Source organism: Colius striatus, chromosome 2 (genome assembly GCF_028858725.1).
Source record: "Colius striatus isolate bColStr4 chromosome 2, bColStr4.1.hap1, whole genome shotgun sequence".
Classification (NCBI taxonomy): domain Eukaryota; kingdom Metazoa; phylum Chordata; class Aves; order Coliiformes; family Coliidae; genus Colius; species Colius striatus.
In genome coordinates, this window is record NC_084760.1 from 40,117,128 (window position 1) to 40,133,742 (window position 16,615).

General features: G+C 38.8%; 1 protein-coding gene across 4 annotated transcripts in view; it reads right to left on the reverse strand.

The window, feature by feature from the left end:
• The window catches only part of ITSN2 (intersectin 2), an 85,750-nt gene that overhangs the window by 14,731 nt on the left and 54,404 nt on the right, over positions 1-16,615 (reverse strand). For 2 of the 4 annotated variants that reach the window (XM_061990042.1, XM_061990043.1), the window contains exons 20-28: positions 15,186-15,361; positions 14,817-14,961; positions 14,138-14,343; positions 13,263-13,327; positions 12,530-12,696; positions 12,179-12,224; positions 11,869-11,990; positions 10,115-10,211; positions 8,811-9,002 (exon numbers count right to left, since the gene is read on the reverse strand). In XM_061990042.1, the coding sequence (XP_061846026.1) occupies positions 8,811-9,002; positions 10,115-10,211; positions 11,869-11,990; positions 12,179-12,224; positions 12,530-12,696; positions 13,263-13,327; positions 14,138-14,343; positions 14,817-14,961; positions 15,186-15,361 (1,216 nt within the window). Of the gene's footprint in view, positions 1-151; positions 3,715-8,810; positions 9,003-10,114; positions 10,212-11,868; positions 11,991-12,178; positions 12,225-12,529; positions 12,697-13,262; positions 13,328-14,137; positions 14,344-14,816; positions 14,962-15,185; positions 15,362-16,615 lie in introns of those variants that run through there. The other 2 variants (XM_061990045.1, XM_061990044.1) reach the window with 2 other exon arrangements.

Genomic DNA, 16,615 nt, shown 5'->3' on the forward strand with positions numbered 1-16,615 from the left:
AAATGCAGTATACTCTCTCTCGGCTACAAAAGAAGAAATGTATTATTCGATTTTCAAGAGGTAAAAAGCAAAGCCAAGTCGCTCACACCAAGCTGTTCACATAGAAAAAAGTCCTCCCCAGATGAACAAAAAAAACCACAGACAAACTAGATCCTTTCATGTGTCCCTTTAATAAAATACATTTGCATAGTTATCTTACAACTTTGTTTAAAAACAAAGATGAACAATTGCCTCATGCTAAGCACAGCCTGCATATGCATGTCTTAACAGTCACCCTCAAACACTGACACTCTGACACTCTAGCTTGAAAAGAACAGAAGAGATTTTAAGGCAGCACACACCATTAGGCAGCAGTTTTATTTGTTCATTACATCGAAGCAGCGTGGCCCTGCAGTAGCTCCCACACAGCTACAGGCCAAGGTTTGTCGCATTCCTACTAGCAGACTTATTTACAGGTGTTTCAACCCAACTCAAGAACATCACACAGGGACTCGACCTGTCCAAGCACTGAGGTGGCAGAAACACACAATGACTTGTAGGAGAGGTGTCAGCTATTAGTGTGTGAGACTTCTGATGGAGCTTCATGCCCGTCACACTCCACTGTAACGTAACTGACCCTGGTTGTTAGTCTGTTATGCAAAGTAGACAGTTACAAAATTAGGAAGCATTTCAGTACCTGTTTTTGTGCACTGACAGCATAGTTTACCTTCTTAGCCTCAGTTGCAATAGGAGGCCCCTATTCTCTGCTGGCCCACAGGAAACAATATTAGGCAAGTTCTGCCCTGCAGACAACATCACATTTTGCTTTCCTGGTTGCCTTCAGTTTTAACTGTTAACCTTGTGTGGCTCTAAGCAGCACTTAAACTCTCAGCTCTACATTGGGGACCATCAGTTCAACAAAAACCCTCTATTTTCCACCTCGTCCTTAGTTCCAAAGCCAACCTTTTTCACCCAAATAAGGGATGGTGCCTATGCGCCTGGTGTAACAGCTGAACCCAGCTCCGTGTTGTTCCATCAACAAGGGAGTTGTTCCATCAACTGCACACATACAGAGGAAAAGTAACATTTTTTCAAAGAAAAAGTCTGATTTAAACCCAATTTCTATCAGCTACACGTCTTCAGAGATACAGACCACTGTTTTTTTTAAATGATCTTGCCTTAAATACCTCCTCAGACAGTCTGTCCTATCCATGGTCTGAGGTACACATATAATTCTTTCTGCACCAGAGTGGGCAGGAGAGCAAAGCTTTCTGGTGACACTGCTTGAGTTGATTTAGGCAGACTTTTGCAGTACAGATAAATACTGAAGGCAGGGACTATGTCTCTTTCAATCAGCATTACTAAGGCGTAGTAGTAGTATTTATTATCGTTGTTATCACAGTTTGAGAATTTAGAGGGCAGTCAGGCAATACCGAAACATGAGAAGGGAACTGTGAAGGCCCAAAATGCTTCATTTCAATACTCATCAGTTCAAACTGTGGGGTAGGTGTTTCAGTAATAATCAGTGCTCCTATCTACATACCAAATCACAGGGCCATGGGGTGAAACTTCACCTAATACTACATTAATCTCCAATTGTATCAGTTAAAAAAATGGATAGAATGCCAGTTGTTTTTGGAAAGAGCCAAGTAACTGTTTCCTAGAACATCCTAGATAACATGTGAAGTTATTTTTAATTTTTCCACTACAATTAGTAGCAATTTGGCATTCCAGGAAAACTGTGGCTAAACATTGGGAAGTCAGTTTGGCTCAAACCCCACAGGTTAACGGTGTCTTTTAGAAATGGGAAAATTTATAAGACCACCTAATTATTAGGCCACAGTACATGCCTGCTCGATGCCACCAGTGTAGCACAACACACTTCAGCCTGTATTAAACAGGTCTTCAAAGTCTGAAATTCAGAGAAGGCAATTCAGAGTGATTAATATGTTTTAGTAGAAATCCTTATAATGTAGTTTCATTAAGGAAATCAAGTCAGCTAGAATACTTTAGGAATTACCTAGCACATTCATCATTTGCTTACAATAACATCATTTCATTCTGTAACAAAATATTAGACAAAATACATCCAGAATAAAAATCCATTTGTAGCTTTATGTAGGCACATTGCTGTAGTCTGTATTGCACAAAAGACACATCTCTGAACTAAAGGGCACACATACATTATTTGATTCAATACATTAAATACATAACATCCCACTCTTTCTAGAGAAATTTTGGAGAAAGGCTTTTACATCTCTGCAACTGGACTAACCTTTTCCTGATAGTACCTTTAAAACATTCAGATATAGATAATATAGAGAGTAAACAAGCAGTGTTTTGTAAACATTTCTGATTGCATAAGTGACTGTTGCTGTTTCGTAACCAAGTTCAGGAAACCAACTAGATTAAATACCATGTCTACCAGATCTCTCCTGTTGTTACAGGAGCACAGAACTATTTTATCAGAAAAGCAGTCTTCTATTAAATGAATCCTTTTTTTTAAAGGGGTATCAAGTTTATAGTCCTGAAGTCCTGGTCCCTCCCTCCCTCCAAACTAATACAAAGCGGTGGGCACCCTCACTGTACCGTACTGCTGACATGCTGTAACTGCACCTTTAAGGACCACTCTTGAGCTGAGGAGCGCAGTCCCACCTCTACATCCAAAGGCTCTGCCTTCAGCTCCAGGTGTCTGTTAGTGTTTCTTTTCTGGCAATATTTCTTTCTGGAGGTTACTCACGGATTAGGCTGCTATTTTCTTTAACAGAAAGAAGAGCAGTAGCTTTCAGATAGTATTTACTTGCAAGTCACTGCAGACTGAGCCAGATAAAAACACTACTCGGTACCATTCACTATTTAACCAAGAAAAGGGGCAGGGAAATGGCCAAGTAGCACAGAGGCTGTGCAGGTATGTGTCTGCTGTTTGCTAAAACTGAAAGCAAATGTGAATTATTGGAACAAAGTATTTAAACAAAGAAGGTCAGTTAGGGATGGGATGCATCCAGCCAAAAGAACCTGAATTCCTGCTCTAGTACTACTGTGAAGGAAGGAAAACAAAATTAAAACATCCTCCAGTCTTTGCTTAGTAGCTCTTTCCCCAGTCAAAAAGGGTATTAAGAGGCTGGATGGTCTACACCAGATCTAAATCTCTGTTCTCGTAGCATGTTTGTAATCACAGTGACTATCAGCAGCAGAGACAGGTAGGGTTTGTTTTCTGGATGAGCCTTACAGGCTGCCAATCTTAAAACCTCAACAAGTAAGAGATTAAATCAAGTCCATTAGAACAGTAATCTGCGAACATTTTAATTCTGCAAAGTACGTACATTACAACATTAAAAGAACACAACTGCCCATTCCAAACATCTCAGATAAACTGTGCAAATAGTGGGTCTTTGTGTGTCTGCAATCCCACCATGCAAACGATAACTTGATATGCATGCTAATGGTCTACCATTATCAATACCAAAGAAAAATACTAAGGGGAACAAGAATGAACAGCAGTGAAAGCCACACAAAGACCCACTATCCTTTCTGCTTTCACAAATCAACTGCAAGTGTAGATTATAAGAAAACCCAACAAAAACCTAATTTCTTGACTGGATCTAACGTTCAAACGAAGCAAAAGGATTGTGTCAGAGATATGTGAGCAGGGCTGGCCACCCTGCCTCCACGCTACAGTCAAACTTGGATAGTGGGTCTCTGAGGTGCTTTCACACTGGAAGACAACATTGGGTCCTAAAAAAAACAAAAAAAAAATGAAGGATAAAATGAACATAAATTTGAAGAGTGAAACATATGAGTTCTACGGACAAAGACAGAACAACACCAAAAAGGTCAGAAAGGAATGACTGACATTCAACTTTCTGAAAACAGACATCATGAGTTTCTACTCTTGCAATTGCATATTTACAAACACACAGTTTTAAGTACCAGCCATCACTGACTCTGAAAAGCACTTGTAGCTGATTCACTTGGAGAAACTTTCTTCCCAAGGAAGACTTCTGTTATGCAGACTCAACAACACAAAGTCAGGCCCTAGGGTTTGTGGGTTTTTTTGAAGGCAATGGCAAAATTCCCTAAGATTTCAACAAAGAAAGGACTTCTCCTGAGAAACTTGTAATGAGACACTAGAAAAATCAGATAAAAACTCAACTTGTAAAGAAAAGTCTCAATGGCATTTATTCACATTGGCACATAAAAACTATCCTGTTTGACTGTTCAAAGTCTGAGGTGAAATGAAACCTTGTCTCTAGTAGGTACGTGTCCATGAAGTAGGACAGACCACATCACTCAATATTCCCATCAGAAACCAAGGTCTACTTGGTCTGGAAGAGGCACTGCAAAGCCAGTACAAAGGCTCATGGGCTGCAGCTGCACACATCCTGTGGGCAATCCTGAGACTATTCCAGACCCCAAGATTTCAACCTGGAAGTTTTATCAAGCCTGACTGACATTCACCAAATAGTTTTATGAATACAAAATGAATAAGTCACGATCAACTAAGGGATTTTGTATTTGACCCTTGGTAAAATTCTGGGGCTCTTCAGTAAAATCTTAGAATAAACTTTTAATCTCCATGTGTTTAAAAATGAATGTGGACCTACAACAGCAGTTCCTCAAAGCCACTCATACCACAAACTCTTACTCCATAATCAGAAAGAGAAGTTCCTTGGCAGTAACTAGAGACTGTGTTGTCCATATATAGACAGAAATGCACCTGACACAAGCATGTTCAGAAGTTGTTTTTTCACTATGAACATCCCTGAAAATCATTTGGTCAGCTTCATTCATTAGACAGCTGTGGACAGGAATTACTAATGATCTTTTGTGCATGGAGATAAAACTCTGGAAATACAGACCCTCATTTTTGAAAGAACGAGACTTGCCTCATGTCTCTAATGTGTCAAATCAACAAGTAATGTTAGAGAAGGAAAAAAAATTGGATAGATCTACACATTGATTACTACAAACATTAAGTTTGTACCTAAGCAAATTCACATCTTCCACATATATGTGTTAAGAACAGTCAGAGAGAGGATCTGTTCCCAGTCTAACCATCTCGTGCCACTGCACTGGCAGAAGGCTGAGCAGGCAGGTTTAAACAAGGGAAGGAGGTGCTTATCAGGCCATAGGGGCTACATGGAACTCATACCTAAGCACTTGAAGGAGAAACTTGATGCCTGAGGAGCTGCAGCAATGCTGGGCTATGACAGCAAAACAACCCTATACATACATTGGAGTAGAAAGAACTGGTACAACATTCAGCTCTATGACAGCTCAACCTCACAAAGAGAGATGAGATAGCTCAGATAAGATGAACTAGAAGTCTCTGTACACTGATCATAAGTTTGTCCACCTGGCTGAGTTGTCCAGCTCTCAGCAAGTATGTCTTTGAGAGATGAAAAGAACTCAAAAGAGACACCCAGCAACCAAATATGCAGATGGACCCGGAGCATCTGTCTTGCCTCCATCTGAGGTAACTGAGGGAAGACAAATCTCAACTAAAGAAAATAAAAGGACAAGGCTCAGATTGATCCTGTGGACAACAAACTTTTCAGTATATCTGAAAAGGCTGTCTCACTGAAAAAGCCAACAACCAAGGACAGAACAAGTGTCTAAGATCAACTGTTTAAGGCACACACAGAGTGGCTGAAATGACAAAATTATCTGCAGACCAGGAGATTGGCAAGATCCATGAAGTGTAGGTGCACGATGCCTACCCCACCTTATACATCTCTTGGGAAGAAGGGGAAGAAAACCTGGACAACATGACCTAGACAGATACTGGCAATACACAAAAGATCTGACCCTGGATGGTTGAGCAAACCCTCAACAAAGAACTGAGATCATGATGTTATGGCATATACCTTTAAGTCTACAGCTACTTACACTTTGAAACCTCCTGTGTACCTTATGTATTCTTTATGATGACTTTAGTGCAAATATTACAATAAGGGCTACTGAAATATCATTGAAACATGAGTTAAGTCTAACCATCACCAAGGCTCATGAGAGCATAACTCAAGTATTCTGTGTTCTGCAATCACCGGGACTTGGTTGTATTTAAGAGACCTGTGACACAATTGATTTTTTTTCCCCTCATAGAGACCATATGCCAGGAGGTGCAGCTACACCAACAGCACAAGTGATCTTGTCAGCACAGCTTATTCTGCTCAGAGAGCTATTCCAGTAACCAAAGAGAAGAAACAAGTTGCTGATATAGGTTCCTTCACTGCTAGGGAAGTTTGCCATTACAGCTGTAACTAGTAAGGCCCAGAATAGACTCTGGGTACAAGGGTGGTCCATATAACAGAGTTTAAATTTGAGGGAAAAGCAGAATTTTCCTAAGCCCCAAACCTATTTGAGTAAACCAAATCTGCCTGCTGCCTTTCAAATACCAATGTATTTGACAGCCTAGAAGAGACAGTGGGGGGAACTGTTGTTCTTCAACAGAAACATTGCAACACTCAGATTAAAACTGCTTTAAAATACAACAGTGCATTTAAAACCAAACATATTCTGTTATATCTCTAATCTGGTCCCTAGCAGGCCACATCAACTTTCCAGGGCACAGTTCCTTAGCGATTTCTCAAAAATACTAAAGAGATTTTCTGCACTGTAAGTAAGAGGAAAAAAATATTTTAAGGAAATCCAAGGAAGTTTGAAAGTTCAACCTGTACACATATTGTCAATCAGCACACAGATTTCTCTGGTCGCAGAACAATGGCACATTGCTAGCTTACTGCTAACACAACTTACTAGCTCAGACTTCACACCATTTGAAGGCACCCAGCTGAAATCTCTTAAAGGGTATTTGCAGAGTGCTGCACCTGAGCCAACAAGCCAGGCTGCTTTTGAGTGGGCTCTGGACTTTAAGCAGGATATTCTTCCTTAAGTTTCCAAACGTACATGATTTAATATCACACAGGTGCACAAAACTAGTATTCAAGCTTACTTGAAAAGCTCAGAGTATTAGAAAAAAAAATCCAACATATTCTTCTCCAACTGGCAGATTTTCTCAATTAAGCACCAGTAGATCTGCTTTAAAGAAGACTCCTTCTTAGACAAAACTTGAACTAAGGACAGATGACCTAGTGTGTATCTGGTTTTTTGCTGCCTGCCACTGGCTGATCTTTGCCAAGCTAATTTTCCAAGGAAAATTCTGTTCACACAGCCACAGTTTGATGTGGATGGAAATATTTTTACTCCACAATGTTGAAATCTGATTAAAAAAAGAGACAGCCTAACAACTTACCAGCAAATTATGAGAAAAACTTCATCATCACATTAAATGTTTCAAATTACAACTTGGTCTTAGCACCACTTTAGTTGAAAAATAGTGGTATATGTAATCATCTTGTGCTTATCACATTCAGCTACAGAGCTTGAAATGGAAACACACCTAGTGTGATAAGCTAATATCTCTATCATTTTTGAAATTTCAGAAAGTTTTAGTACTCAGAATGTCAATTTTTTAGCCCATCTGGATTTAGTCTATGCTACTTCTTCAAAGCTGAAACTTTTGTCTCTAAACAAAAGCAGCAAAAGAACAATTTTCAAGAGATGACTTTAAAGATTTAGAGATGCCTAACTGAAAGAAGTTTAAGTTCAATTTAAATGCAGAAGGTTTTGACTCTGGCCACACCAGCCAGAGCCATTTTAAAAAATCAGATCAAATCAACGTGTTACCAATAAATCTAAGCACAGATGTAATTTAGCTTAAAAAACCCCTCAAGAATAGTACATACTGTATTTTGCCCGGGTAATGTAATGAGCTACCCAGGGAACATATTTTAACTTTCCAATTCAAGTTGTACCTTCATTATTGAGCTTGTCAATTCTTCTGAAACAAAGCAACTATGTTGATCAAATCTTAAGTGCAAACTGGTCCTACAGACTAGCTAGAGGCTGTTAAGAGCCAATCTCAGCCAGACTTCTGGATGCATCTGTATTCTGAGAAAACCACAAATGAAGCCTGAGGAAACAGCAAGTGAAGGGACAAGGCTTGTTCTGCTGAAGGAGGAACTCTGAGGTTAAGATGTGTTCCCAAACCCACTGATACCATGGGTTGATATAAAAGTTAGTTTAATTGCTGTGACTCAGAATGAAAAGCTGAAGGAGTAAAAACAGGAAGAGAGGCCACAAAAAACCCCAGTGAAAGAGGGAGAGCGTGTGTATCAAAAAGCTTTACCGTGTTTATGTGCAAAGGCAAAGAAATTTCTGACCATCGGGTATGTATTCTAACAATTCAGTTCTCAACTTGCTGCTACTTTTCAGCTTCACATATGCTTTAATGTATCTGGTTTCTCAGAACTGGATGAGAACAGGACTGCTGGGAGCCAGGAAATGTGTATTTACCATAATTTGCTAACGCTAGAATCTTTCTGCTAACCTTTCTGTGGTTCTTTTTATTGCATTGATAAATTGTTTAAATATAAGTTAAAGGTGATTACAATAGCCACTTTTTTGTATTTTATGAGACTCGGGTTCTATAATCAAGCACAGCATGCCTGCACTGACACCCAGTCCATGTCAGTTATCGAACACCAGCATCTTCAGTCAAAGGAGAACACCTACCAAATCTGATAGTTTTAGGTCACCCTGGCACTCTCACACACTGGCTGGCTGGCAACATGTCGGTTGTTCATAAGTTAAATACAAAAGTATTTAAAGCACTTAGTACTACGGTAAAACATTTAAAGAAAGAGTATTTAGAGTACCCATAAATTCAGTTGATGTCTGGAACTCCAAATTCCAAACACAAAGCAGCAGAACAGCAATGCATCTTTGAAATAATGCAACGAAAACCATAGAAAATAAAAGTTTCTTACACTGCTGACTTGGATCAGAATCCGTAGTCATCTTCACGTAGTTAGAGGGGAAGAGACCTGTCACACCATTGATTTCTCCTTGCCACCAGTCAGCATCATCTTTGTTCAGTACATTAATAAGTTGTCCTTTGGAGAAACTGAGCTCATCTTCATTGTTTGCCATGTAATCATACATTGCGATCACCTGACACACTGTGAAGCAAAGCAAAAAACCAGCAGAAGACAGAACACTGTTACACAAGGATTAAGGCTGTTTTTTGAGTGCTTTACATAACCACAGAAAGAAACAGTAATTTCACATACGCTGTTACATCAGAAAAATGCCATGTGACTGCATCTTGATGGTGGACAGTCCTCCCTTTTCTTGTACTACTTTTAACTGGGACAGGCAGTAATCTGTATTTCCACTATAAGTATCTCTGCACTTTTATAATGAATGGATTCGGTTGGTTTAGCACCTATTGGCATTCCAAATGCTATTAAAATATAATCAGTAGGCTCCTGTCTTTTTTACTGGCTCAGAAAAGAGAGTCTGAGTATCATGTAACTGACACTTGTGAGAAAAACATGGCAAAGGAAGAGGAAACGTGCATTAACCAATCATGAACTGCTACTTTACTCAAAGGGAAGTTTTGTCCAGTTAATACCCAGGAAGCTGTTGTATACACAAATCATAGCTCTGGAGAACAACACAACTCAAGCATGCAGAACCAAAAAAGCTTATTTTCTGTGAAATAATCTCATTTGTACCTGGCCATACAAATGGAAAAAAATCTAGTGGAAATTTGCTGCTTAGTCTCCCTCCTTGTAAGGAGCAGTGCATGTAACTCCAAGGTGTCTGTCAATGATTGCTAGCTTCCTGTACGGTTTTTGCTAGCGCTTGGAAACAGACTTTCCAAATGATAAGAGTGTGGCTCTTCAGTGCATTCAGCACAATTAAAAAGCTCTTCCCATAGAAGATGCACTGCTGGTCCTTGTAGTTTTCTGGATATGAATGTCTTTGCATGACAGACTTTTTGTTGTTGTAAGGTATGTAGGGGACAGTATAGGGAGGGACCTCATGAAGAACTGTTTTGACTAGTAAGTTGTGAGATTTTAACTTTCTTGGAGAGAGGTAGGAGCTGAATACACATGTCTGCCCATAGACCCAGATTCTGACTAAGACTTTACCTTCCACAGTGACAGCACAATCAGATATAATCGGATATAGCAATTAAACACAGTATTACACTTGTTATGTAATTCAGACTAGCATCTGAACAATTGAAGCAGTCTGTTTTTACAAACAGTATTTTTTTTTTCACCTGAAGGAGCAGCAGATGCAGTTCTTTCACTGCTCGGACCCAGTAATTTCACGTGGCTGGCAGGGAACCATCCTTTCTGTCTCTTTTTTCCCCTTGCCTGTGAATGTTTAATATGGTTATTGCACAGTTAAGAAATCAGTCTACAGACTGGAAAAGCATGTTTTGCCAACAGAAGACAAAAAGTCAGGCTTCCAAACACAAAGTAAATTCTAAAGGGATCTCAAAAGGGAAAAATATGGCTAAAGAACAAAGTAACACTCCAGTATGTTCTGGCCAATGTAATAATCCAAATTTTTCAAGTGCAGCTTGTAACTTCAGTGCACAATTTAACTGTAGGGCTAAAAATTCACTCTATGACTACTCCACTTCTGTATTATAAGATGCTCAGAACAGAGGTAACAATTACTACAAGCTACCTTTGAAAATCCCAACAGAACTATTTGATAGTACAGCATGTGAGAGGTTAAAAAAATTTCCCCCTTAGTTTAGTCTTTGCTTTCTTAGCCTCCCAGGTAAAGGTGAGCTCTGCACACACTGAAGAAACAAATGTACTTCAGAGTGAACAGAAAAAGTCAGGATGCAAAAGTGAGCAGGGATTTTCAAAAGTAGTAACTGCAGAGTGAGCTGTACTCCAACAGAATAAAACCCAATTCAAACTATCAAGAATTGACAACTATATATCTGTTTTCCATTATTTTTTATTTCTTGTTTGTTTTTTAAAATTCTCTGATGTTTCTTCCTGAACCAGCACTGAACCTACTTCTCTTACAATGCACACTATTCCTTGTTTTCTCTATCTATTTTTTTGCACATAGTATGAACAAGCGTCCCACTGCTGTTAACTCAGAGAAAGGCAGTGCTGCAGTTTCTCAGCTTGCTCCCTGTGACCTCTCCACTGGTATCTGTAAAGCTGGCTGCTTTTCAAAACAGATGCTGAACTGTTAAGATCAGCCCTGTTCTAATCGGTGGAGAAAGAGTGCTCAAAACAGAAAGTGTGTGGCTGCACACACTTCCCTGCTACCTTGGGGATGGGCAATTAACCAATATCAAGAGGAAAGAAGTTTCTATTGTTCTCTTCAATTGCACTATTTGAAATAGCATTTTTTCAGGAGCAATATGTTTAAATTCAGCCTAAGGTCACAGATTCAGCTAAAGAAAAGGGTAATAAAGAGACATTATGAGATCAGGATTTAACTTTTTTGCAGTGGTTGCAAAGATGAAGGCTCCTATGGACAAGATGCATGGGGCTCCGAAAGCTAAAATGTCATCTGTGACTTAAGAAGAATGTCACCTAACAGTACCCTTAACCCTTGTGACTAGAAATTCATCACTAAATGGAGGAAGGAGAAAAGTGGGATCAGAACCTTCACAATAAGCTGGTTTCCAACTCCAAATTACAAAAATCTCTGCTCTTTCATTAAAATAATTTCACAATTTCATGTTTTACCAATTATGTCCTAACCAAGTTATTAACTGTCAACATCCCTCTTCCCCTCCTGTGCACGCATTGTCAGCTTCACTATTTCCTGTGACTAAAAAACCCCCCCAAAACAACAACAAAAAGCCCCCAACAAATACCCCTATCAAGCCAAGGTTTAATTAAAACCTTGTTTTTCTCCAAATGTTTTATATAAAATGAAAATAACTTTCTAGACAGATTTTAAAATGCGAGACTTAGTTGTTTTCTTGAATTAAACCCAAGATCAGCTGTTTGCTGTCCATGAAGTCACAATTATTTCTCCTTCAATCATTACCTGCAACTCTCCTTGCCACCATCCACTGGCATTTTTCTTCAGAATAAGTATCAGCTGTCCTGGAGCAAGACTCAGTTGTTCAGTTCCTGATGCAGCATAGGCAGTAGTAACCTGAGCAATTTCTGAAAAGACCATACAAGAATCACATTTGTCATTTTTTCAGTACAGTAAGAGCTAGGTCCACAGAAATATCCTGACACACATCTTGCAATTAAGTACATTAGCCACTATTAAAATTCCGCTATGAATCTAAATGCTCATAGTCAATTAAGAATCAGTCCTAAAGGTTAAAAAGCTATCGCACACTTACCGGGTTTCTTATTCATCGTTCCAGTTTTGCCAGCATTACTAGAAGCCTACAAAGACACAAAAGTCCTCTTTTAATGTGCAGTAAAAACAGGAGAGTTAACGCCAGTTTTAAGCATGGGGACAGAAAAGCACCTGGAGATTTTAATTCTGAGACAGTATTTAAGCAAACGCCATCCTTTACAGAGAGAGACAGAGCATGACACTGTGGCTAGAGCATTATTTTAGTACTCAAACTACCTAGGCTTTTTTCTTTTCTGTCAAGCACATCAACCTCTGCTCAAAATCACCAAGAGCTATATATCAATACAAGTAACACAAGTATCATGCATTAATTTTCAGAGTATTAACTCACTTCTTGATCCTTTGGTTTGACGTAATTGGAAGGGAAGATTCCAGTTCTGCCATCAATGCTCCCTGTCCACCATTCCCCTTCCTTCTGGGTCACTAGGATTTCCTCACCTTCCATGAAAGTCAAGTCACCAGGCTCAGAGCTTGAATACGAATAGAGTGCAACATATTCTATGCAAACAGCACATGTAAAGAAGGAGATACCAGTTTCAGATAGGATAAAAACATGTCACATGCAAGTAAAGGTATCTTTCATACCAGCATTCATCAGCATTGTTCATAACATGGATGGTGTCTTCACAAGTTTGTCAGTCAACCTACCTACTCCACTTGACTGTCATCACATCTCTCCTAATGCTTACTGTCTGAAGCACAGTTACACAGTTTTGTACAGACAGATGGATTTGAGTCAGTGAGAGTTACTACCCTGGGGTCATCCTGTAGATCAGCAGAGTCCTGTAGACCACAGCTTGAAAACCCATGTCTTGCATTAAGCATTCCACCTTACCTCTGTGTTGCACAGCAAGCATATATATTCCACACCTAAACTTGACTGAAACCATTCTTACCCAACAGCAAACATGAAAAACACAAGTGGAATTAAAATATAATTGAGGAAGCATGAAGATATCCTAGATTAGAAGATGTAGAAAGTGCTCCCCATCTGCCCAGAAACTCTTCAAATATCTGAGCTTATTCACACGCCATTAATCAGAAAGTGTTTCATGCCATCTTACCCTCTCCTGCTGTGTAGGACTGTGTATTAGGCTTTTTGTTTACAGCTGCATAAATAGCTTCTGGTCTGCAGAAAGAAAAGAAGTCCCAGTAACTAAAAGGTTGACCAAATCTCTGTATTAAGATGAGATCAAGCTCACTTTGGTTATTTCAAATTTGGCATCGCTGCTGAATTAATTGCAAATGTTTCCCTGACAGTCAAACAGTGATTACTGATATTTAAGATAGTAATGGCACAAGAGCACACCACTTCTGAAAAAAAAGATAATGTGATGAATAACAAGAAGATATATTTGCAAATTATGCTATTTAAAATAAGTACAAGCGAAAGATTTTATCCGAATTCTCTCATTCTACAGCATCTCTAAGAACTTTTATCATAACCATGAAAAGAACAATTCACACATAACAGTACAGCCATCCCAGCAGTGACAAGACTTTATCACCTGAACCTTGCTGCATTAGAGTAGACATAATAATCTTCTCAAGTAAAGAAAAACACACTAATTTTGTAAGATGTGCCTTAAAACCTTGCAATTATTTGTAGGTCACTTAGAAGCTGGCACCTTTAGAGACAGAACGCAACTACAGTGTGAGAGAACTGACTTGGCAATGAATCAAAACAAACTCTAACACTTGATGAATAACCAAACACCGCTGATTTTTCACAGCACTCAGCCTGAGAAGGCGTTCTGCACAGTAGTGAGCTCAACATCACTTAGCTTGCCAAAATGAAATAATAAAAGCCTAAAATGGCATAGTATAAATTGTAAATGAGATTTATATTCTGCACTTTGAAGCACTGCAAGAATTTTGTGCTCTGAGCCACCTCTTTTTGTAAATTGTTGCATAAAATGAAAATAAAAGTTGCACTTACTCCTCTTTCTTGATTTCACTCCCAGGTAAGAGCTTGACATAGGATTTTGGAAACCAACCCCTTCCTCCATGTACCTCTCCAAACCACCAGTTTTCCTGCTGCTCCAGGACAGTAATGATATCGTTTTTTGAAAAATTCAAGTGGTTATCTTTTTTTGCAGTCCAAGAGCAAAGTGCTTGTGCTTTTAAGTTCTCAACAGGCTGCCCCTATTAAGACAGAAGTGGAGATGTTGGTTGACCACATTACCCCAAACTAGTGCAAGTGTTAAAACACAAACAACCAAACACTGATGTATACTTAATTGCAGTTTAAGCAACTTCATTCCTAACTGATCACTGAATATTCTTTTTTGCCCACATTGATGTATACAAGTTGCTGACAAAGGAACAACCTCTCAACTCTGTTTAATAGTTATTATAACTGTCTTGTGAATCAAATTACAGAGTAAAATTATTTTAGAATTCTGAAACATGCTGCATGCATCTTCTTGCTCAGTAAAAACAGTAGAAACATGGAATTATGCCAATGCACAGTAGTGGAACATTCAGACTATCTTCTTTATCCTCTAGCCTGTTTAGTGCACCCAGTTTCAGAAATGTTGTGATTTGTTTTTTCTTTAAATCAGTTTCACTAACATGATTCTAAACTACAGGAAGTGCTCCACTCTCACACAGTGTACCTGTCCATGAATGGGTGAAACAGATCCAGGGGACACAGTGCGAGTAAAAGCTGATGTCTGTTGCCATGCTGTATTAACGTTCAGGCTAGAAAAAGATATGTTTTGGTAGTCAGATTCTTCTGCAGATTTACTTGGTGAAAGTGGTCTGCAAATTGAATACAGGCATATTTAACACATTACAACTTTTATTTTAAAATTACCTCAAGCAAACCAGATTTTTTTAAAGGAAAAAGTATATTAAAACCAGGTATTCTATACAATGTGAAACACACTATCAAATTTCCAAGCTAAGACTGAATCAAACTATACAGCACATTATAATCACACTTAGAAAATGCAGTTTTAAACACAAATATAACAAAAACTTACTCTGAAGCAGCTGAGGTAGTAAATAAAGATACTGTAGGAGGAATTAAGGCCTTCTTAGGAGATAAAGATTTTTCTCCTTCTGGTATTTTTTCTACGTAATTACATGGAAACCAACCAAAATGTCCTTGAAAACTCCCATAAAGCCAGCCAGGTTCTCCCACAGTTTTTTCATCAACCTATGGACAGCAGGATAAATACAAAGAAAACACAATTAGCAGCATGAAACAAACAGCACTTAGTGCCACAGCAGCTGCTGGCACTCTGAACTGAACCGCACGAGCAGCATTTTCATTCTCTTTAATTGAGCTGATTTTGCCCTGTTCAAGAAACAGGATGTCAATGCAATTGTACTGCTCTGGGCACAGGTGAGACAGGCCATAAAGATGTTACATTCCTTCAAACGGGCCCCAAACATGCAGACAGGGCATCATGTACTGTACCTGGAGCCACTCTGGCTTGCCAAAAATTTTGGCGCATTGTGTTTTATTTCCTTGAATGTGCAGTGGCTGGCGAGTCTGGCAGTGCACAAAGACAACTGCTGCAGTTCTGCTTGCAGATATAATTGTGTCAACTGACTGCAGCCCAAACATGTCCAAAAATCCCAATAGTTACTACTCGATTAAGTACAGAGCATCCTTAAACATTCATATCAATGCTGAAGCCTCCATTATGCTGCAAATTGGTAAATTAGCTAAAAAATAGCAGCTTATAGAATACTGTCAGCTAGTTAATTTAGTTGTGATTTGGGGTACAAGAGGAGAATGAGGCAGAGGCAGCAGCTGTTATAGCCTGTTTCCAAAATAAGTTACCAATAGTCAAAGGACACAGTTAATTAGATCTGAGAAGGAAGCCAAAACAAAATTTACTTCTCTTGTTCCCTCTTCCATGCTTTCTTGGAATGAAAATGAAAGAAATGTTTTAACCCTGTTAAACTGAAGGCTACTACTTAAGTGTTTTTAACATTTCATACCACATTGCTATGCAGATTCTCACTTATCACCTACCTATATCACCTACAGTCCCAATGAAGAAGAATCATATGTACTTACATATTGGATACATATGTATTAATTGCATTACCACGTAAATCCATTTTCACCAGTCCTGCTGAATGCACATGTTTTCAAAAACATGTATGTTTACAAGTGATATAATTACATGAAATAACAGATTTCAACAGAGAAGCCAGAAGAAATTTCCAATTTTATGATGCTGCTGTAATATTACAGATAGCATATTCATCTGAAACCAGAGAAGTGCTACAAAAACGGATATGGAATGAACTACACTGAGTATCTGTCTGAGGGAGTGTTTATAAAGGACCAGTAGAAGGCTGTTAACAATAAATTCAGAAACAGTGTTAAGATTCAGAAGAACCTTTCACACCTTGTTTGAAATAACTGATTAATTTGCATGGAAATGGCATTAGT